The sequence below is a fragment of the Pelodiscus sinensis genome, chromosome 1 (genome assembly GCF_052426305.1).
Source record: "Pelodiscus sinensis isolate ZL-2025 chromosome 1, ASM5242630v1, whole genome shotgun sequence".
Classification (NCBI taxonomy): Eukaryota; Metazoa; Chordata; order Testudines; family Trionychidae; genus Pelodiscus; species Pelodiscus sinensis.
In genome coordinates, this window is record NC_143052.1 from 87,084,327 (window position 1) to 87,108,175 (window position 23,849).

Here is a 23,849-nt window from a genome sequence, read left to right on the forward strand (position 1 = left end):
CTTTTTCATATACTTTTTCAGGTGTGTATATATATAGATATAGATAGATATATAGATATATATAAAAGGTTGAGAAACACTGCGCCAAAAGAACATGGATTATCTCCCGACTGCTCAGTAGCAGCCACCACATAATAGAGGTGTTCTGTCACACTAATGTTGTGATCCTGCTGCAGGCAGGAATATAAGTGAGAGACAGTGACTTTGGCTGCCACTGCAAAGCACAAAGGCAGGGAAAATTGACTCCCAATTGGAGGACAAAAATTGTAGCTGGGATAATCTTGTTTTCAAGCTTTTAAGGTGGAGCAAAAGATGCTCCATTAGTAGCTATCGGCAGTATCGAAGGGATTGAAAAGCGAGCAATGATTTTTTAAAAAAAGTTTATTCATCATTCACAGATAAATGTTTTAAACTTGTTTATTAAATGTGATGCTTTAAATAGCTATACTTGGTCACGCTGTTTTGGTTTGTGATGGATCCTCTGTTTGTCCTCTAGATCAGCAGGCTTGCGTCTGAGAGCCAGTATTCTCCTACTGTGTTACTTAAACTCATTCATATCTGGAGCAAAAATCCCAGGTAAACTTTTACTTTGTGGAGGAGCAAGATAAATGCCTAGTGTCTGCTGTGAGTAAACACACACACAGAAAGAAAGATAGTCATGTCTCCTCGCAAGCTGATGGAAGTTATTGGTTATTGGGTAAAAAATGGCTGCCAAGAGTGTACTTTCATCAGTATCTACGCTTCATAGTTTCTAAGGCCAAAAAGGATCATTGTGATCATCTCTGCCTGCCTGCATAACTCAGGCCAGAGAACTGTCCCAAAATAGTCCCCAGAGCAGTGCTGTCCATCGTAGTTCAGAAAGCCATAACAAGAAAAGTGCCATTATCTCCTTGTAACAGATAGGGAAACATAGGCTGTGAGGGAGGAATTGATTTGCACAAGGCTTCACAATGCAACGAGAGCACCAGAACTAACATCCAAGTCTGCAGGCTCCCCAGTCTAGGGCTGTATTCACTGGACCTAGCAGCTGCACTTTTTTTTTTTTTAAATATGAAGAAAATCAGTGCTATGTTTTCAGAGGGGTAGTCATGTTAGTCTAGAACTTTAAAAACAACCCACAGTCCTGTGGCACCTTAGAGCAGCAGTTCCCAACCGTCAGTCTGCGAACCCCTGCCTGCCAGGCCACGGCACACTGCCAGGCCACGGCACACTGCCAGGCCATGCCCCAGCAGCTAATGAGCCCCACCTGCTGGGGTTCCCCACACAGCAGCAGGGTGAGTGGCCCTGCAGGCAACCAGTTGTGCTGTAGCTGGAGCCAAGGCTGCAGTGAGGCTGTTCCTCCTGGGGCATCCTCACTGTGTCCCTGGTTCCAGCTCCGGCCCTGCTGCTGGGGCTGCATGATGGGCAATTGCAGTGCTCAGCCAGGGACAAGCACCATGTTTTTTCTCCCAAGGAATAAACAAGGTATAAAATAACTATAGTTATGTTGTGTCAAGACCTCTCTGTCCCTAGACTATAACTCTAATGATCACTACTAACAATCCAAATGCAACTCCTGATCTTTCCAGTTTTTAGATTATTTTCCATAATATCAGGCCATTTTCTCCACACATGGACAGCCAAGCCGATTTGTAGCCAACATCTGGCTGAGGTTTTGAGGGGAGAGGGATGAGTTACTGGAAACCGATAGCTAATCCAGTTTTAAATAAAAATCTTATCTTTCCGCTTTGAACCATATTAGTTTGGAACCTTCTGTATTGTGTGCTGGATCCCTGTTTACTATTTATTTGCAGAAGAACGTGTGTGACTTGGACACAACTCAGTTATATAATTTTAAAAAAATCAGAAAGAGTTGGCCTGTAGACATCAGGGGTGAAATCCTGGCTCTGCTGAAGTCAGTGGGACCTGGATTTTACCCCTGATTTTTAACTCCTCTGCATACTCTCATTTGGTCCTATCACCGTACTACTTCAGTGCTTACCTCAGGACTTACCATTGTCAGAAATGAAGAATGTGTTTTCAGCTTGTACAAAACTGGTCTTAGGTCATAAAAATATTTCCTTTTTAATGATATCTGCCCCTATATGTGGAAGAACATCTCCCTACCTCCAGTATTTTTGTATGTGACTTTATGGAGAAAATGCTTGTAAACGTGGGTTTTTTTTGTTTTTGTTTTTTTTTTAAGTGAACTGTGAATTTTTTTCTGTGCTTGTTACTCAGATATTTCCCTTTGCTGGCCAAGCAGCGACCAGAGCACCCAGAATATGATATGCTCTTGAATGTCTTTGCTCTGCTGTCTGCCAAGAGTCTTTGCGAGGCAACAGCTGGTGTTGTGATGGATGTGGCTGACAACCTCCTCAACAATCCAGATTTTGAACCCACAGACCTGGTTTCCAGCTTGACAGTGGCTGACTGTGTTTGTATAGAGTCAGCCACCGATGGAATGACAGAAGGTATGGGGTGAAGAGTAATCAGAATGACGAGGAACTCAGCTGTAAGGCTGGCTGGATGTTTTGGATCCTGATGGATTATTCTTTGCCTTTGGCAAGAATGTTTTTTTGGGAGGAGAATTCTCTGCTAAGTCTTTTCTTCCCTTTGCATGTTCATTCATCCCTGTGCAGACAAGTTCCAGATTTGTGTGCTAGTCACCATACCCAGAAAGGTTTATTCTCTATTAAAGAGAAGGAGTGGAATGTTCATAGTAATGGGTGTTTGTATTGTCTGCACACTTGCCTGGTTTAAGTTCTAACCCTGAAGACAGCTTGGGCAGCAATTAGGACCAGTCCATGGTTTTCTTGAGAAATAAGTTCACCCAGACATACATTAATCAACATTCATTTTAATTTGAGCTCCCTTCAGTAAAGACCTGCAGTTCATCACCTTTACCTTAGCCTGCAGGAAAAGGCAGAAGGAGACTGCACTTCCTTTAACATTAGCTCCTTTTCAGCTGTTGCTGTCAAAGTCATGACAAAAAGGCAGGTGTTGTTCTCTCCTTGATACGGAGAAGGAAATGGAGGCACAGAGAGGGGAGCTGATTTGCACAAGGTCACACAACAGGTCAGTGACAGAACCAGGACTAGAAACCCAGTCTCTAGACTCCCCAATCTAGGCTGTCCACTGGGCCACACTGCAAAAGACTGTGTGGCTAAGCCCTCATGCCACAGATTTATCAGTGAACTCTGAGGAGAACCCTTAAGGGTTGTTGGGGTTTTTTAGTTTTGGTTGTTTGGTTTTTTTATTACAGCCTCAGTCATGTAGAATAGGGCCAGTTTTCAGAGGTACTGAGCACTTGCAGCTTCTTTTGAAGTAGAAGGTGTTCAGCACTTCTGAACATCCAGCCTCCTGGTTCACTGTTGTCTCCCTGTACGAGTGTAGGATCGAATCGCTCCTTTTTGCTATAACACACACTGGTAACTACCTTGTGTCTGTTACAGAGTCCCCCAGTTTGGGTGCACGCTTAATTCTGCCTCACGTGCCTGCAATACTTCAGTATCTCAGCAAAACCATGTTAAATGTGGAAAAGGTGAAAAAGAAAAAGTTTAGAGCGCAAGTCAGCAAAGAGCTCAACATTCTTTCCAAGTAAGTGATTCCTCATGGTTCAAAAGAGATAAGCTTTGAAACCATGATCCCTCAGAATGGATTGCAAATACAGAATCAGTTACTTGGTCACAGCTTATTGACATTCAAAGCCATTTATTATGTATCACTCGATTTCCAGGTCACTGGTGGTCAGTTCTCATCAGTGCTGTCTGAATTGTAAAAGCCTCCGTAAATGAAACTGGCTCAGTGATGCAGTGTGAGTAGCTGAAGCTGTGTAAGCCCTGTAAGCTGTGCACTTATGTGACCGCCCAGGAGAGATTCAAATGCCATCCAGCTGATCAGCAGAGCGCCCACAGCTAGGTTTTGGTTCTACCTGTGGTACACACGCACATGCCTCAGTGCGCATAAATGTATTTCACACATGGATGGAAAAGATTAGATTGAACACTGGTCATCACTCTGCATTGGCGGGTGTCCCCATGTGGGCCAAGCTGAGGAGATAGTGGGTTAACCAATTAAAGCGAATCTGCCCCTCCACTGAGGAGAGCTAAAAGAGAGACAGAAAGAAGGAGGGAGAGGGGGGGTCAAGAAGGCAGGGTCAGTGAAGCCCTGGAGCTTGGTAACTGGTTTACACTGCAGTTTAAAAAAAAAAAACATGACTGGCCCACGTCAGCTATTCAGGCTTGTGGGGCTGTTTAATTGCTGTGTAGACATTCGGGCTTGGGCTGGAGCCTGTGAAATGGGAAGGTCACAGAACTGAGGCTGCAACCTGAGCCCAAACATCTACACAGAAATAGTCCATTAGCTTGAGCTCAGTACAGCTGGCATGGGCCTGGCATGGGCCAGCCATGGGTGTCTCACTGCAGTGTAGACATACCATGAGCAGTGAGATCTCTCCCTGCTCTTGCTGTGTGCCTTGGAAGAATGTAAAAACCTTATGTTCTGTGCAAGCAGGTACTTGTATTGCACCCTGTAATAAAGCAGTTGGCATTGAACTTACTGCTGTTTTGCGCAAGGGTTGTGTGCAGTGAGGATCCAAGGTGAGGGAACTCTGTCCTTGACAGGTACTAGATATTAATATGGTGAGCAATCTGAGACTGCTCCCCTTGGGGTTGTAAAAATACTGAAGTGGTCAAAAGTGGCTGCAGCAATGTGGCTTGCAGGGATACTGCAAATTGTACACCGTGTTCTTTGTAACCAAATTAGGAAACGAATCATAAATTCACAGAGTGAACAGTTATGCTGTGTTTCCAAAAAAGGAGAAATACAGATGTAACTAGCTACAAAGGTACAGAGTGGACCCAGTCGTTGGATTAAGACCTTTATTCCCAGACTTAGAAAATTCAAAACTATGCGGTGAGATTGCAGATATCAGCCTGGATTTTGTATTTCTTCAAAAACGATGAGGAATTCTGTGGCAACATCTGAGGAAGTGGTTTTTGCTGAGGAAAGCTTATGCCCCAATAAACCTGTCTTTAAGGTGCCACAGGACTCCTTAGTGTTTTAGCGGATGCAGACTAACATGGCTACTCCTCTGAGGTTTTAATTTCTTGCCTTTCACTAATTTGTATCTCAAAAACTTCAGGTTTAAATGTACTTAAAAATGACTAAGGCAAAGCCAGTGAGACTATAAAACAGACTTTAAATTTATCCAAGGCAATCTTGGACTTTTTAATTCAGGGAGATAACTTACCCTGCTGGATTGTCGCATAACTGCATGTTGAGGGTACTATTTAAATGTATTAAAATGGTCAGAAAAAAAATTATGGAAAATAATTTAACATATCTGCATTGTTTTAGTTTTTTATTCTTTTTAGAATTCAGAATACTAAAAACTATTTAATGGGAGATGCATTCTATCCTCTTATTCTCACTGGTGGCAACTCTCACGTGACTGAAGGCAGAATTTGGTCCTCGGTCACGTGCTAGGCATTAGTTTTGAAACTGACCCTTGTGCAATTTAAAATGGCCTGATTTGATTGTATATGAAAATTTTCTTTAAAACAATCTTCTCTTCAGATGATTCCATACATGTTACATTGCATCCTAGTGTTAATGTGAATGTTCGAGGCCTTGATCCGGCCTTTGAGTGTGTGGTCCTTATGCACACAGGCTATGTCTAGACTATGCTGAAGTTTTGAAAGAGGACATGCATATCTTCTTCCGATCTTCAACCGTCGGGATGCGGTTTTTTGGCAAACCCCCCTTTTTCGAAAAGCCGCTCTTCCTCAAAAAATGACGTTTACGCAGCTTTTTGAAAAAGAGGGGTTTGCCGAAAAAAACCGTGTCCTGACTACTTTCACTTTCAACATCTCCACTTTCGAAAGTGAGATCAGAAGAAGATATGCAAATTCCCATAGAATTTGCATATACTGTTTTGAAACTTCAGTGTAGTCTAGACGAGTCCACAGAGTCCTTTTGAAGCCATTAGCTCTATGTGAGTTCAGGGGTCCATTCACATGGATCCAACAGCAGCATCAGGGTCTGAGCTTGTAACCCCTATAATACTGGTTCAGAATTGATGTGCAGACACATTTTTGTGTTCCAGCACCAAAGTTTCACAGCTTTTATTGCAGTCCCTGTTCTGTTTGTATCCATAAACTCACCAAATACAAGATTAACAAATTAACCTCATTTTTAAATAATGTAGGATCAGCAAGTTTATACAGGACAAAGGTCAGAGTTCTGTACTTATCAGCCTCCTCCTGCCTTTCCTTCACCAGAACAGCATTATGCAGGTAGGTATTATTTTTTTCTATTAAACACATTTGTTTTCTTTTGAAAGGGGGATTATTTTTATGATACAGTTAAGAATCTTGTAGTTACTTGTGAGTTATTGCAGTCATTTTTAACCGTTTGTAATGATAAAATCTATAGGGAATTTCTAGAATGCAACTCTTTGTGCCATGTTCAAGACTACAGGAACACCATTTTTGTCCAGGAAAGGTCTTCTGTTTAATCCTCCCTTCTATTCTCCAAACATGATCTTGTGTCACATTAAGCTGCCGTCACCAATAGAATCAGTCTTGGTAATTGTCTTGCAAGAGGAAACATAGCTGGGGTTTGCAGAAGTGCATATGTGACTTCTCATAGTTTGACCATTCTCACCACGGAGATATAGCTTATTCCCCAAGTCCCAGGAGCCTATGGAACATTCACACTTCTTATTGTGACAGTATTAGAGCTTCTGAGATGATCATTTGCAGCCACTGAAGGGCAATGAAAGCGTACACTTGGGTCGGTCTGACATTCCATAGTGCATAAGAATGTTGTGAGAGGAGAAAGAAAGGAACCGTGGGCATCCGGTGGGGGAAGGCTCTGTCTTCCCAAACTGCCAGCCTGGCCCCGTCCACACTCCACCCCCCCGAATGCCTGTACTCTAGTTAAGACATAATTCTCTTTGGGTCGTTGGCATCACCAATTTTCTTCAACTTGGTCATGAGAAAAAAAAAATTGAAACCCACGGCTATATAGGAGGTCAGACTAGATTTTTATAATAGTCCTTCTGGCCTGAAAATCCACATATCTATAAGGAAAATGTGTACAGTTTCGTTAAGAAGATTGTACAACTCCATGCTGCTGTTTGATGAGCAGATTAACAAAGAAATTATTACTCAGCTCTGTTAGTCCTACTTACCTTTCACTCCTTCGAGAAAGTATCCACAAGAAATCACTCTGACATGATTAGTTTTACTTCGTCACACAGTGTAATTAATAGCAAATTAAAGCATAGTTATTTCTCTGGTGCTTACTGGAAATCTATGATGAGAGAATTGTTTTTATGCTTCCAGTCACTGTCAATGAATATCTGTAATGTGCATAAATCAAATACAAAATTTCATATCACACTGTGGCACAAGATGCTTCTCTAGGAAACTAAATGACCTTCCAATACTCTTATGATTCATGGGCAACTATCTGTGTTTCTTTCAGGATACAGAGTTGGACATTCTGGTGACGGTGCAGAACTTGCTGAGGCATTGCTTAAATCCCTCAAGCTTCCTTAAGCCTCTGGCAAAACTGTTTTCGGTTATTCAGAACAAATTGTCTCGACAGACACTCTGTGTGGTTTTTCAGGTATTACATTTTTTAAGTGCTTTTTAGTGATTATCTTATCCTTCTAATTCTGACAGATATGGAACAATAATAAGCAAATTCATCTGCAGTTGTTTCACTTATAGATGTTTAAATCTACCTCAGGTTATTTAGTATACTAAAAATAATTGTGCCTGACAGCTGTTAGTGAAGTAGAAAGACAGTTGTCAACTTATTGTTTTGGCCTGCTGCTACATTCTGAGTGATGTGTAAAGCTATTCAGATCTATTGTGTTTTAAACCAAAGAACTCCTTATCCATAACAAATACTCAACATGTATGAGTAAAGCTGGATTTGAACTGCCTGACATTTATTTTTTACTCCCTCTTCACAGTGTGATAGGAATCAGCCAAGTTTGAATGGCACACCTTATATTTGTTTTCATCAGGAAATCTATGAAAGATACAGCAAGATCCAGAAATTAAAAACATGCAGTTTTGACATCTGAGGAGGAGAGAGGCATTGGTGTTAAAATGACAACATGTCAATTACTCTCCTTCATGCTCCCCTCATGTCATTTTTTTAACCTGTTCTCTCAAGAGATCAAAATTTAAGAGCCTGATTCTGCTCCAAATTGTAGCAGGAAGATGCTCTAAGGACCATGTAATTTGTTTGTGGCATGTAACTTAACTTGTTTTGGTTTTGATTTTTCTTTCTTCGTTATTTTTATTTAGACTTTATCTGATATGGAAAGTGAATTGAAATACATTACTGAGGTAGTTAAGGTAGGTACTTTATCTACTTTTTTTAATCCAACATTTTGTTGAATCATTTTTAAACCTCCTTTTTAATGAATGATTTGTTGTTTGTCTCTGTTAGTTGAATGCCTTTGACCAACGGCATCTTGATGATATAAATTTTGATGTTCGCCTCTCAGCTTTCCAAGCAATCACTTCTCAGATCAAAGAAATGCAAACAGTAGATGTCAACTTTCTTATTCCAGTTATGTACAACTGTTTCTACACCATCCAGGTGAGTGCAAAGTTTCTCCTCTGGTGTTTTGCGTGAGTCTGTGTAATTAATGTTACATTCCAGTCCTGTTGGCTGCTTTTGGTGCCAAGAAATAGTGCCTGCAAAATTGTTTCCTTTTCACAAAAGCCAAGATTTGACTTTTTGTAGCAATGTCCACACCACATTTTCTATAAACGTTCTGACATGCAAGCACGGTGCAGCACAAAGAATGCAGAGTACCTCTGTGAAGCATCTGGGCTGCACAGCTGAAGAGGCAGCATACTGGGAATCTTGAAGAGCCCTCAGAGGGCCCCACTCCAACACCCCATGAAGTCCAGTGATAGTCTTTCTATTGTGTTCAACGGGCCAGTGGATCTGGCCCATAGGTCCTCCTGGGAAGGGGATACAAAGTTTTGTGTAACTGCTGGGTCCTTGTTGGGCTTTGTTATAATACTTCAAATGGTACTGCCCAGTCTAGACTTATGGAGAGTAGCTCTTCTCTCTGTTACAGCTCTCTGAAACAGGTGTGGGTGGGGAGTGGTAATTAGTTCTGAAGTTTCTCATGGTGAAATATTGTGATGATGTTTGTAGACTTGTGATATGATCTTTTAATCATCTCAGTTAGGGGAGATGTCTTTAAGTGACAATGCCAGCCTGTGTTTGATCAGTATTATCCACCGGCTAGCAGAAATCAACCACACAGAAGATGAATACAAAGAAATAATCCAACACACTCTCCTGGTTTCTTTGAGAAAAGGGCTGAAAAGCAAGACTGAGGTAAGCACTTGAAAGCTTACTAATTATCCCCTGGTTATCCTGATGGTTAGAACTTTGCCAAATTCATGGTCCATTTTGATCAATTTCAGAATAGAATTGGAAAGTTTCATGTTTTCAGCTGTTTACATTTAAAATTTTTGTTGTATCCATGACAGCAGGGAGAGATTAGCCTCGCCTCTCCAGCTCCAGGAACCTCCTGGGCTGCTGTCCAGCCCAGAACTTTCAGCGGTAGAGTGTGGCACTCCAAAGTGGATCTGATCTCCCATCCAAAATAATTTCATTTTCCACATAAAATTCCAAAAGATATTGAAATGACACAAAATTTCCAGATAAAGCATTATTTTTCCAGAATACTAATTTTTTCTTGAATGTTTGTACTTTATCATACAAGATTAAGATATTTGTATTAAAACCTTGTAACTGTAGGTTCAACTTATTGATTTTTATCAAATATGTGATAAAGATCGGCTAATTTGCAAATCCATAATTTGTCTTGAAAATATTGTACTAACTCAGATTTGATTTCTGGGAGAAAAACTGCAACTTCAACCTTGAGTTCAAATAGATGGTAGAACAATCTTCCATGTGACAACCATCAAATATTGGAATGAAGTAATATGTTTGGATTCCATATCACAGCATAGCGATAGGAAAAAACCATGAATTTAGAGCCCGCGACTTTGGAGTTAACTGTCTTCCCTGCAATCTCTAGCACAGAGTTTAAATCCTCATTCAGCTGTTTTGAAGCCAATGCTTTTCTGCGAATGATACAATGAGTTCACTTTATTGAAGAGTTTATAGTTTTTAATTGAGCAATAAGACCATTTTGTTGACCTACCATTGCTGCTGTGGTACACACAGATATGCACCACTCCCATGATAATCCAAAATCTGTTCATTTAACGAGTTTAAAATTTCTTCCCCCATTGTTTGTGTCGAATTCTTTACAGCAATATATTTGCTCACTTATTCCTTTTTCATCTTCATCGTCAATGTATTTGACAAACACCATTACTTGTGCGCAATTGGAATTATCTGTTGATTTGTCAAGTTGCAAAGCAAATTGTTTCTTCTGAATAATTTTTTCAGTAATTTGTATTATTATGTCTTCTGCCATCTCATCAATTCTTCTTATTGTATTATTCGAATGTGGGATATTTTTAATTTTGACAACTTCTATTTCACTAACCGTAATTTTTTCATAGCAGCACTAGATATATTGATACCTTCACATTTTCTTGTAAAATACTCAACTGATTTATCTTTTAATGTAGTATGCTTTGTATTAAGGTGTCATTTCAACAGAGATGTTAAGATAAAGTCTCACAGCAAATCACACAAAGTGGCAAAGGGGGTACACTTCCATTTGTAGCAAGCCCGAACTTAAGATATTCGGAATTGTAACTGTGTGTTTTCTTATCTCAGAAGAATTTCCACTTCCACCACTGGTGCATGGTTTTTTCACTACAGGTTTTCCCACCTCAGATGTTTCTGAATTGGTTGCCTGTGTACTATCTTCTTCCAAATCTACAGTTTTATTCTTTGTTTTCACAAGAAATTGGTCCTTTTTAAACCCTTCAGTTGTAATTATAAAAAACTAAACTAAAATTGTACTAATAGCAATTTTATCACTTACTTCAGATAGCAACAAGCTAATATTCGACTGTTTACGTCCATCCTCTATGAATGCTAGCAGTTACTGACACTACCGAGTAGCGAGGCATACCAAAGATGAACAAAATTTGCTGATAACATACCACTCGTCACCTCTCAGCCGATTCCGTACCTCCATCTAACCTCGTCTGTATTACATACAAATCCATTACCGGAACTACTTGACCTACTTGAAACCTGTGTTTATTAGAAGCAAAATGGCTGTGCCTATGTACATTTTGTGTAACACGTAACATCTCAACATTATCCAAGGCGATGAAAGTGTAGGGAGCCACTGTTAAACATCGCAAAATTCAAATACTCATCAAACATCACCATATAGTAAACAAACAGACTTGGTTGTGTTGCCCTAAACACAATGGTAAAATGGTCTTCTGGCAAAGAATTGTAAGGTGGATGCGCATATCACTCTATGTAATACAGCTGAGGGATTGAAGGAGTTCACGGATTCAACTGAGGTTTGTTGATTGATAACTTGCAAGTAGCTGGGCGGGCGATGAAATTTTGGGTGTAAAAAGTACAAAAATAATAAAGCGCTGTAAAACTTAAAACACAAATTCAGCTTTCTCCAAATTTCAGTTGTGTTGACGTACCCCATGGACTTCTTTTGAGTACCCCTGAGGGTACTAGTACCACTGGTTGAGAAACATTGGTTTAATGCATAGAAAAATTATTTTGGACTTGAAATCTTTAAAAAATAAAATCAAATCCTCCCTTTTGTATTTCCCTACATAACTCAGCTTTCCCTAGTGTAGAAAATCACTTTGGGGCAGGGATTTTCTTCATTTTTGTGTACAGGAAACCCTCACCATTTATGGTGGATGTGTTCCTGGCACCATCACGAATAGCAAAATTTGCGACTATTGGAAGCTGTGGCTCCCAGTCCTTGCTGTGAGTTTCCTGCGGCTCCCAAACTCACTATAGGAGCTGGGAGCCATGGGGAACTCACTGCGGGGGCCAGGAGCCGTGGCCCTTCCTCCCCCCAGCTGGGACAGAAGAACTCTACAAATATGCGGAACCACAAATAGCAATTTTGTGAATTTTGAGGGTCTCCTGTACATTGCAAAAAGTGAACAATCTAAACCAAAACTATCTGCACTAAACAAATAAAAGGCATAAATGTGTCTTAACATGTTTATTTCGTGTCAGCACTAACCTGGGGTCACTTGCTGTTTGTAGAGCATTCAACAAGACTATACTTCATTACTTTCCTGCTTGATTCGAACATTTCCAAAGCACCCCGAGTTCCAAGACTTGGTCCAACTAACTGACTGGCATGACCCTGAGATGGATTTCTTTGAGAACATGAAACATATCCAGGTAAAAAACAGTGTGCTCCTTTTCCATTGTAAAACATTAGTATTCGGACACGAGTAAAATTGGGCTCGTAAGACTCTTTGAACTAAATGGGATTTAGGTTCACAACTTCTTCCTAAAATGGGACTGAGGTGGCTTAGCTACTTAGGTAATTGACTTTTATCTCAGCGCTCTCTTTAAAATCTAAGTAAAGTTTGTAATTACAGATAATTTACAGATAATTGTTCATACTTTAGTGTGTGTGTGTGTGTGTGTTCATTCCCCATCATTTGCCTTAAAGGACTGATCACTTCAGTAGTAATTAGTAAAATGTCCTAGATTATTATCTATTCAAGTCTAATGTTCTTATTTCTTGGCAGTCCAGACTCCTGTCTGTAGCTTGCTTTAATTCTTAGCAGTATGATTGAAAATAGATAAGGTTTGTTGTAGAAACACTATTCACGAATATTTGCATTGAATACACCGCTCCATGGCTGCTGCAGTGGGCATAGTTGGTGGAGGGGTATATGTCTCCCAGCTAGGGAATAGACAGACACACAAACAGACAAACTCTGTGAAGTATATAGTAGATAGCTGTCCCTTTCTTCACTCCTGCCTGCCCAATGGGGTTATAGCTGTCCCGGTCCCCATCTCTGGCCCCTTGCTGCCCCCCTGTGGTCATTCTGCATAACTCCCTCCTGCCAGACCCTCCTTTTCTATTTTATGAGAAACAATTGAATTCCATGAACATCTCATTATCCTGGCACAACCAAACCCTTTGCCTTGCTTTAAGTATGGTAAGAGGAAGTTGCATGCCAGATTTGGTGATCCTAACTCTTATGTGTAGTAGGAGTTCTTAAACGGATTCATGGATGGACAGACAGACAGACACGCACACATTTCTAAAATATATAATCAGAACACACATGAAATAGTGTTCCTTCAATTTTCAGAGAGGTACTCAAAGAGAGCATTTGTTACATCCCTAGCTACATGCTCTCTTTATTTTCTAAATTTCCTCTTACATAAGTTCTCATCCATTTTTTTTCCCCATCATAGTCAGTTACCTTCTTCTGGATATCATAATCCACTGTTTGTGATTCATTAGTGAATAAACACGCTGGACCATGACATTTATAAAGGAGCAAAGCTAGAAAAGTTTCAGAGGTGAATGGAGGAAAATGTTAGAAAAGCTTTGGGCACACTTACAATTGCTGTATCAACAATTATTAAACAGAAATGTTCTGTTGTTAAATGCACATTAATTTGCTTATCTTTTCCAGATCCACAGGAGAGCTCGAGCCCTAATGAAATTAGCTAAACAGCTGACTGAAGACAGAATCGTACTATCCTCCAAATCTCTACAGAACTACATCATGCCTTATGCAACTACTACTATTTTTGATGAGAAAATGCTTAAGGTGGGTTTTAAACATAAAGCTAATTTAATACTAACGTGTCCATCTTTGTCATATTGTTCTACCTACAATGTTTGTCACCTTAAAAGTGTGGCAGATGTGGAGTATTTTGGCTTGAAGGGGGATTAAGAAGGTATAGATGCATCTTGGATCCAGTCCTGTAAGATGCTAAGCACTTCCTGTGTCTTACAGAATTTGGTCCCTTTACAGTCAGTCCCTGACTTACAAACGAGTTACATACAAAACACTTGGTCATAACTCGATTTGTTCGTAAGTCAGACCCCATTTATTTAAATGCCGATGCGCTGTTCGTAAGCGCGGATTGTGTTCGTAACTCGGGGACCGGCTTGTAATGTGCTTAATGGGAGTGGGTCATAACTATGAACGGTCGTAAATCAATGCGTTTGTAACTCGGGGACCGGCTGCATTGATTTCTGTGCAGCTAATTTCTTGTCATATGGATGGTTCATTTACAAAGTGGCTTGGATGGAAATTTTTCCCTTTGTCTCCAAAATTCACAGAAGCTCTGTTGCAGAGAGCCTGTTAGATTAGTTTCTCAAGGAGACAATATGCACTGGGTGTGGAGTGTGTAGAGAAAGCTGGGAGCGATAATAACAAACAACTCAAATTCTCCAAAGTCAGTCAGTGATTTTGTAGTTGAAATAGATGACCTTTGAAGTATGACAATACCTAGTCTGTCATTCTGTTTTAAAAGATTATTTCTTATACAAAATAAATTAAACAAAGTCTTTTAGGGGCAGGGTTACATAGTCACGACAATATGTCTGGTTGGTATTTAGAAAGCTGTTTGGTATTTGTTGTTTTTAGTAGCTGTTCAGTATTTCCTGAGCAATTTCAGTGTTCTAAAGATAAGCAGCAAATGATCCAACAAGGAATCATTTTTGTAGTGTGAGAAATTCTCTTAGGCCTTGATGCTGAAAATGCTTACTCGTGTTTTTATCTTTTCACAAGTGGTTCCATTGACTTTGATGGGATTACTCGTGTGGGCGGAATTAAGCACATGGATACGTATTTGCAGGATTGGCACCTTAGAAATCAGTTTCTTAGTCCATTCTGTGATTCTCTGATTCATTTTCAGGGACCTGGGAAAATCTGAAAGAGTTAAAAAGAAATCCCCAGTATACAGACATATGTGAATAATGTGTTTTTTGTTTTTTAATTTGTGTTTTGGCAGCGTGAAAATATGATAACTGCTTCAGTTGAAGTTGTAGGCGCTGTCTGCAGGCATCTCTCTTGGTCAGCATATATGTACCATTTAAAACATTTCATACATGTTCTTCAAACTGGACAGATCAATCAAAAACTGGCTGTCAGGTACAGTAATGCTTGTTTTCAATGCTCACTGTCATTTTAATATTAACGCTTTAAATAAAAGATGTAGTCTGTATCTGCAAAAACAACAAGGAGTCTTGTGGCACCTTGGAGACTAACAGATTTATATTAGGGCATAAGCCTTTGTGTGAAAACCCACTTCATCAGATGAATTGGAGTGAAAGTTATAGAAGCAGGAGTATATACAAGGAAGAAGTTGCTTGTGTTAATGAAGCTTATCAAGTCAGGGTGGAAGTGGGTCACTGCTAGTCTCCAAGGTGCCACAAGACTCCTAGTTTTTACTGAAGTAACCAGTTGAAGCTGTATGATTTTAGGATTTTAGTATTGTCACTGTTTTGGGGGTAGCTATTCTTTGAATTGAAGGAAAAAGATAAAACAAATCCCCAAAACCACAACTTCAAGTTTTTCTAGCCCATAATCAGTCCATGCAAATTTTTTCTGTATATGAAAAGAACTGACCTTTTATTCACTCTGTTGTTTGACAGCTTGTTAGTGACTGTGCTAGAAGCTTTTCATTTTGACTATGAAACCCTTGAAAAACAACTTGAGAGAGTTCAGAATGAAGGTGAGTTTTCAGATTACTAATGATGGAACCTCATATGCAAGTTGCTCATCGTCTAGATACTTTAAGTTTCCTCTCACTTGATACCTCAAGTTACCTGTTTCTGGTTTTTAAGATGTACTAACTGGAAGGCCTATTTTGACTAAACTGCTCTCTTCTTCTTCGTAATTAGCACTGATTTTTGCTGCTTCCATGGGCCAAAATAGCCCTGGCATAACTAAGATTGGGCTAAGAGATGCTCTAAGTTCCATGGACTGGAACAGCTGTTTTGCGGGGGCTGCTTTGCTGGCCAGAGATTGGACAGAGAACTGTGTGCTCCACGCTGCCCCTGCTGCTTGAAGAAGCTTGTATCTGTGGCATGTTCGCATTTGTTGTTATCTGTTTAGTGACTTTGGGCTCTTCTGGAACTTGTGTGGACATCGCACAGTGATGCCTTCATGTGGCTTGTGATTTGATTTTGCCTGACAGATACAGAGACCATGGATGTTGAGCAAGTAGCAGAGAACGAAGCCATGGAATTGGAGCAGAGTGAGGGGGAGGAGGAGGCCGAGAGGGAGATGAGCAAGAAACTGCCTGAGGACATTGAGAAGCAGAGGGATCCGGCCCTGACTCAGCTTGACCAGGCAGGCACCGGAGAATCTGAGGAGACCCAGAAAGCCACAAAATCAATTTCTTCCCTTCCCAGAAATAAGGAGGAGCTGGAGTGTCTGATTGAGCACATTCAAGAAACAGTAACTGGCAACATCTTGCCCAAATTACACAGGTGTCTTATTGCAAAGGTGTGTGTTTAGCATTGGAAAGATTGTTTGTAAATACGCATGGCTGAAAGTAACTCTTTTGCTGAGGCAGGCAGAAGGGTACTATCCAGAAACAGGTACAACGTGGGCAGGAGACTTGCAAATGCTTCCACTCATTACTTTACCCCTGTCCTGTAGAAAGACTGCCTCTAAGTGTAAGGGAGCTTGTTCTCCTTTGCATGTCACTGGGGTTCCTGACTAGCCCCTCCAGTTCACCTTGCTTGTGACCCATTCTCCTGCCTAATATGGATGGGTTTGGAACCACTTATTTCATACAGGACCCTGATGGTCCAGGGTTGATTATAAACACCCAGTTTAATTTGGGGATTGGAGATGTAGAAAAAAGGATGGACAGGTGCTTAGGGTGCTAGCCTGAATTCAGTTCCCTACTCTCCCAGACTTCTAGTGTGGCCTTGAGAAAATCACTTAGTTTCTCTGTGCCTCAATTCTAGAAAATGGGGGTTCCGTGCCTCATGGATGGGTTTGTACACCGTGAGGTGCTGGCAAAGAGGACCATGTAGGAACCTGAGAGAGATGGGTTTAGCTAAACACTGTTTTATTGAAAAAATGGTTGTGATGTTTAACACTGAAGTACAGAGTCTCAGAGGAGCAGCCGTGTGAGTCTGTATCTGCAAAAACAACAAGGAGTCTTGTGGCACCTTGGAGACGAACAAAGTTATATTAGGGCATAAGCCTTTGTGTGAAAACCCACTTCATCAGATGAATTGGAGAAGTTATAGAAGCAGGAGTATATACAAGGAAGAAGTTGCTTGTGTTAATGAAGCTTATCAAGTCAGGATGGAAGTGGGTCACTGCTAGTCTCCAAGGTGCCACAAGACTCCTAGTTTTTACTGAAGTAATCAGTTGAAGCTATCTAGTAGGAGCTTGTACTGCATTGGCTCTCCGTGTGTGTGTGTGTGTGTGTGTATTCTCCCTATTGGCCTTCTGTCCCACTCGGCTGCATGTGGTAACATGGGGAGAGCCGAGAAGCTCAGCCTTCTTCCTAGCGGGAACACAGTAAAAGGAGAACAAGTTTGTTCAAATGCACTGGATCAGTTTGCAAGGGAAACTCCACTTGAAGCAGCGTGTCACTGTAACAGATTCCCCCGATCAATAGCTTCCATAGGCCAGTGTATGAACACCTCCGAGGTCCTTCAGGATATGTAAGGTGTTAGGCACCTATACAGTTGTATTTGTTAAAGGTAGTTACTGAACTGTCCAGTTTACTTGCGTTAACATGCAGACAGCTGGCTTAGTACACCAGCCTGCTCCTCATGGGGCTAAGAACAAGGAATCTGAAGCAGTTGTTCATTCACGTCACCAGTGTGGTGTTCAAAAGGATTTGTCTGCTCTGTGTTCCAGGTGAAAAGGGACGAGGAACACAAGCTTGTGAAATCCAAGGTTGTGGAAGATGAAGAGGTGGTTCGGGTTCCATTAGCATTTGCCATGGTTAAGGTGATGCAGTGTCTCCCACAAGAGGTCATGGAAGCCAACCTGCCAAGGTAGGGGGGCAAAGTCACTCCTCAAGTGTCATTTATTGCACTAAAAGATTAAGGGGCAGATGTTTAAAACCCCAGTATTTTTGCATCTGGCTAATGCCAGACTAGAGGGAAAAGGCCCTTAAAACACCTTGTGGCTTTTTTTACAAATCAGTATTTTCACAGTGTGTTTGGATGTAATGTTGATGCCCTTTTGCCCTTCACTTTTTCCTTGTATAGGGCCTAGCTACAGGTGACAGGTGCTTGATAAATCTTTAGGTAGTAGTCAGAACTGTGGGGTGAAGCGCTGAGAGATTAAAAGATGACAGCAGGGGTTAGAATCCAGACTCTCTCGGTCCTATAGTTTAACCACCTTTCCTTTCTGTGAAACAACACCATTTGAGGATGATACCTTTGTGTTTGATATACACTGATCTTAAGGCAGGGGTGGGCAATAAAACAGTGACAGAGGTTAGCCCCTGGTGGGCCGCCACTGCTGCTATATTTACCTGCACCTCTGCAGGTATGGGCAGTCACAGTCCCCATTGGCTGGGAACAGTGATCCATGGCCAACAGGAGCTGGGATCCCCCCCGGAGGCACAGGTAAATACAGCGGTGTGGGGGCCCACCAGGGACTAACTGTGGCATCTGTCCTGCAGGCAGGTATTTGCTCACCTCTGTCTTAAGGCCATACATGAAAATGAGAGCTTCCCTGCCTGCTTTTGGGGATAGATGAAATGTACTCTGTGTAAAGCTTTCCAGGGTGCTGGTTTCTCTCCCAAATCAGGCTCGGAGAGACCTCGGGATTGTGCAACACCCGTGTCTGTGCTCATCTTAGATTGTCCCACCACCAGTGCTCGACTATATAGTCTTTACATGGTTTTCTCCTCTTACAGGAAGAGTCAGTCTACAGCTAGGAACTCCCTCTCTCTCACTGCCTGCCCCCTTCTTTTGGCTCCTTCCCAGCTTTTATAGTCCGTGGTTTATCAGGCTGGCAGGTGTTGCCCATCCTCAGGCCAGCCTTAGGCCTTTTCCTTAGCCACAGTCTGTTCCCCTTGTTTGGTGCTGACAGGGCAGGGGTTAATTAGGTGCTCTTACATCAGCACCCTGCTACTTTGTCAGAGAAAGCTCATGAAATCACTCTGAAAACCAGTGGTAGCTGATTCTGTGCTGATTTCTTGCTGTGCTGAGCTGTCAATTTCTGGTTCCAGCATTCTCCTGAAAGTCTGCTCGCTTCTGCGGAACCGGGCACAGGAAATCCGGGACATCGCCCGGAACACCCTCACCAAAATAATGGAGGCTTTGGGAGCACGGTACCTGCAGTACATCTTACGAGAGATGCAGTCAACTCTTGTCCATGGCTACCAGGTAATCCCATGATTCTTTCTCTCTTCTTCTCTGTAGCCTTTTATAATTGTTGGGAGTAGACTGCAAAGGGGAATTAGAATCAGGATTTAGTTTTTTTTGTGCTGTGGAAAAATAACTTAATATTAATTTGTAGTACAATGGTGACAGCAGACCCCAAATGAGAATCAGTCTGCATTGTGCTAGACATACACTACACAGAGATAAAGGCAGTCCAGCCCTGGAAGGGTTTATCCTAATAGACAGGAAGTGGGATATTGTCCCCAATTTACAGAAGAGTTAAGAGTGAATCCAACTGAAGTTTTTCACTGACGACAGTAGGACAGGATTTTCACCCTCAGTGACTTGCCCAAGGTCACACAGTGAGTGTGGGACAGAGCTGGGACTAGAGACCCAATCTCCTGAATCCCAGGGCAAGAATTGTCTTAACTACAAGACAATCCTTGTCTTACCCATCCTTCCTTTCACTGTAACCTGCAATGAGAACGGCTTGTCAGATGAGCTATCCCAGTGGGGAGAGACTGGCTTTCTGCTACTGGAGTCTAGCAGATGAAAAGTGCTGGTTTAGCACTGCTTAGCTGTGGGAAGAGAGGAGTCACGAAGAGCTCTGTCTGAATCGCTGTCTGCCCAGAGCAGTGCTGGTCTGGCTTTGGAGGTGCTTGTGTACTATTCCAGTTGGCCAACCTGGCATGCCGGGAAATGCTGAGATGAGTAAAGGAAGTGACTCATTGCTTTAGAGCTGAGTTTTGGGTGATCAGGTGATCCTTTCCTGCCAGTGGGTTTGGGACTGTTCTTAGTAGTTTCCCAGTTGAGAGAATTGGGAGTGTACTGTTTAAGAAACAGGAGAGCTCTGCTGCTGAAGCCTGATCATTTCAAGAACAATCCTGCCATTAAAACTCACTGCCTGGGGATGGTAAATGGGACGCTGTGTTTTGTCTCTAGGTCCATGTGCTGACTTTCACTGTGCACCTGTTACTGAAAGGCCTTGCCAACAGGCTTAGCCCTGGTGATTTGGACACCTGCTTAGACATCATGATTGAGGTAGGATCCATTTGCAATGGAAATCAAGACACTTGTCAAAGGGAAGGTGCTTGAATACAAAGACGGGTTGCAAGAGACAACACTGGCAACACCAGCTTTCTGCGGGGGGGGGAGGGTGTTTGATTTCAGTGTACGTTGATTGTGTACTGCAAAACCCTGTTCTTAGCACGAGTAACTGGCTGTGTGCGCAACGGGGGTGACAGGAGATTGTGTCTCTTACTGCAGCCTCATGGCTACCAGTGACGCTGTGACCGAAAACCTGGCCTGGCACCCAGGACAGAGCCACAGGTCCCTTCCACTTGGCACCACAAACTCTCCAGAAAGGTTGCAGAGAACACCCATGGAGCTGTGCTCCACAGGGAACTGGTGTACATACTATCCACGTGGGTTCCCAGTGCCCCCTCCCCCACCTTGCCTGATGTGTCTCTTGTGCCTGCAAAACAGGGGAGGGCAGGGCCTGCTTTGAGCGGGCAGAACGTTTTGTTTTAATTGTGGGTGCAAAGAAAATACTATTTTCTGCTGTTGCTGCCCGAGTCAAGTCTCTAGTGATTCTGCTGTTCTCATTCATTTCCCTCCACTGTATTTCGAAAGATTTTCAATCAGGAGCTCTTTGGGGATATCGCTGAGGAAAAGGAAGTTAAGGGAATAGTCTCCAAGGTCATGGAGGCTCGCAGAAGCAAGAGTTACGATTCGTATGAAATCCTTGCCAAGTACATAGGGAAGGACCAAGTGACGAAGCTCATTCTTCCATTGAAAGAGGTAAGCAAATCCAGTCAGAGCATTTGGTAGGAGCCCTGCCATTAACACTGAACCTGCTCAGATGGGCCGTTGTGAAAGAGGAATCTGAGCGCACCGAGGGGATAACATGGCATAATTGCACAGCTGGGATCTGGTGGTTCATTTTTCCCTGCTGGAAATCAGTGCTCTCATAGGTGATAAAATAGGGATTTGCTATTTATATCTCTTTTAAGGGGTGGCACTTATCTGTTCTTCTCCCCACTCTGTGTGAAGGAAGTATCCACTATGAATGTTTTCTGCTCCACCTCTCAGGTGTGATTTGCCTCTGATGATGTTATTTAGACCAGAGCTCGTAAAGACCCTGATCCTGCAAGCAGTTCTGCCTGGCTGGAAGCCTATGTATGCCTGGAACCCTGCGAAGTTACAGGGGCTCCAGGCTTGGGGAAATAACCACCCATGTGGCACCCTGATGCCTTGAATGGGGTTCACATGCACTTATGGGCACTGGAGTCCCACTCTGCTTTTAAGTTTCTTGGGATTTGTTGATCACTGTGGGGGTAAAGGGACTTTTCTCTCTATGCGAGGAGGGTGAGCAGCAGGATACTGCTGGTGCTCGAGGCAATTTGGATTGGCCTTCCTTGTAACTTCCTGCTGCTGCTCACGGAGAACAACTCTCTTGTGTCAAAACTTTTAATGTGACTCTTATGCTGTCCAGATTTTAGAGAGCACTATGAGCCTGAAAACTTCCCGCAAGGTGCATGAAACGCTGCGTCGCATCGTGTCAGGGTTGATCCTGAATCCGGAGATGAGCGCAGAGTCCATTCTTGTGCTCAGCCACGGCCTGATCAGCGAAAATTTGCCCCTGCTAACTGAAAAAGCCAAGTAAGTTACAGAAAATTACACCGTCCTCCTGCTATTGACCTGTCTTTGCTGTTGGCAAGTTCTGTGTTCGGGTTTCTTGAGATTTTGCTCTGGGAGTGACTCTGTGAAATCTGGGGAAACTACCACAGGCCATAATAAAAAGTGACCTGGCAGGCTGGAGGGAGGACTCGCATGTTTAGGAAAGATGAATTCAAACTGAAACACGTGCAGGGGAAGGGCTTCTAGGGTGATCCAAGGAATGGAGAACCTACCTCTGAAAAGAGACTCAAGGCACTTAGCTTTTCTAGCCACCCCAAAAGAAGTCTGAGGGGAGCTATGATTTCTCTCAGTAAATACGTCAGAGGATTAAACATCAAGGAGGGAGTGGAGTTATTTAAGATACGCGCCAATGGGGAGACAAGGACAAATGGACAGAAACTGGCCATTAACAAATTTAGGTTTGAAATAGGACAAAGGTTTCTAACCATCAGAAGTTCTGGCCCAGCCTTCCAAGGGGAGCAGTGGGGGGCAAAAAACCTAACTGGCTTCAGGACTGAGCTTGATAAATCCATGGAAGGGACGAATGATGAGACTGCCATCAGTGACATGTAGCTGATTTGCGATTGTTAGCAGCAAATCTCCAATGGCCAGTGATGGGACACTAGCTGGGGAAAGGGGGGCTCTGAGTTACTACAGTGAATTTTTTCCCACGGGTGTGACTGGTGGGTCTTGATCATGTGCTCAGGGCCTAACAGATCTTGATATTTGCAGTCAAGAAGGAATTGTCCTGCAGATCAGATTAGCAGAGACTGGGCAGTGGGGGGAAGAGAGGGAGGAGGAGGAGATTCGCCTTCCTTTGCAGCATGGGTCACAATTCACTTGCAGCTATTAACTAGTGTAATTTATGGATTCTCTGTCACTTGGTCTTAACCATGATTTGAAAATGTTAATAACTTGGACAGAGGTTAGGGTCCTGTTACAGGCGTGAGTGGGTGAGGTTCTGGGGCCTGCAATGTGCAGGAGGTCAGACTAGATGGTCATAATGGTCCTTTCTGGCCTTAAAGTCTCTGAGTTTCCTCAAACTTGTTAGGGTTTCTCCCTCACACCCTTACATTTACACTTCATCCCTGTTTTGGACAGATTATAGCGACCCTCTGAAAGCAGGGCTGCCAAAGTGACAGTGCAAGGGTTAGGAGATGGTGTAAACGGGACTCAGTCAGGAGTCTGTACCTTTATCCTGTGTGCTGCTCTCCAGTTGGAACAGTGCTTGATTTTGGTGGTTTCACTGCTTGTTTTTATTTCAAGGCTTTTCGTTTTCTCATTTTACCTAGAAGAGTCTCAGGTAGAAGGAAGGGGAGTTTATAATTGACATGAAAGATGCAGTTACTGTGAATTAGGTTTGGAAAATAAAGTGCCTTTCAATTTGGACAGTTTCCAAAAAGAAATTTTGAATTTGCATTGCACTTGCTGTATTTGATTTTTATGTGTTTCAGAGGGTTTTTACCGATAATACACATAAACATGAGAAACCAGTAGAAAGTGTTACACTCGTTAGTCCTGGTAGCTATAAAAATGTTCTTCAGTTTGCCCCATTGACTCTTTCATGGCCAGGACCTGAATGTGCTCTGTGCAGTGTCTGTTATCAGCAGTAGAGGCAATGAAAATCTCTCTACTGCCAGGAGTGAATCTCCAATGGCATCAGTGTCTAAATGTGTCTTTCACCTCATGATAATTTGCAGAACGAAAGCCCCAGCCCCCCCCAATCCTCGTCTGCAGCCAGAAAGCTGTTTGTTACTCCCACCAGTCCCGGCTCGAGGAGGGCAAAAAGCACCGGTTAGCAGCAAGACGAACATGCATATCTTGGTTGATTCGGGACTTAGGGTAAGGATCTGTCCAGATGTGA

General features: G+C 42.4%; 1 protein-coding gene across 1 annotated transcript in view; it reads left to right on the forward strand.

Moving 5' to 3' along the window:
• UTP20 (UTP20 small subunit processome component) overlaps positions 1–23,849 on the forward strand; it is an 84,733-nt gene that overhangs the window by 40,431 nt on the left and 20,453 nt on the right. Inside the window, exons 29-47 of the mRNA XM_075934286.2 lie at positions 497–576; positions 2,221–2,453; positions 3,435–3,579; positions 6,191–6,278; positions 7,474–7,617; positions 8,310–8,360; positions 8,455–8,607; positions 9,208–9,363; positions 12,217–12,357; positions 13,617–13,754; positions 14,947–15,086; positions 15,590–15,669; positions 16,135–16,445; positions 17,826–17,965; positions 19,153–19,309; positions 20,249–20,347; positions 20,939–21,106; positions 21,801–21,967; positions 23,686–23,827. Of these exons, the coding sequence (XP_075790401.2) occupies positions 497–576; positions 2,221–2,453; positions 3,435–3,579; positions 6,191–6,278; positions 7,474–7,617; positions 8,310–8,360; positions 8,455–8,607; positions 9,208–9,363; positions 12,217–12,357; positions 13,617–13,754; positions 14,947–15,086; positions 15,590–15,669; positions 16,135–16,445; positions 17,826–17,965; positions 19,153–19,309; positions 20,249–20,347; positions 20,939–21,106; positions 21,801–21,967; positions 23,686–23,827 (2,733 nt within the window). The remainder of the gene's footprint in view (positions 1–496; positions 577–2,220; positions 2,454–3,434; positions 3,580–6,190; positions 6,279–7,473; positions 7,618–8,309; positions 8,361–8,454; positions 8,608–9,207; positions 9,364–12,216; positions 12,358–13,616; positions 13,755–14,946; positions 15,087–15,589; positions 15,670–16,134; positions 16,446–17,825; positions 17,966–19,152; positions 19,310–20,248; positions 20,348–20,938; positions 21,107–21,800; positions 21,968–23,685; positions 23,828–23,849) is intronic.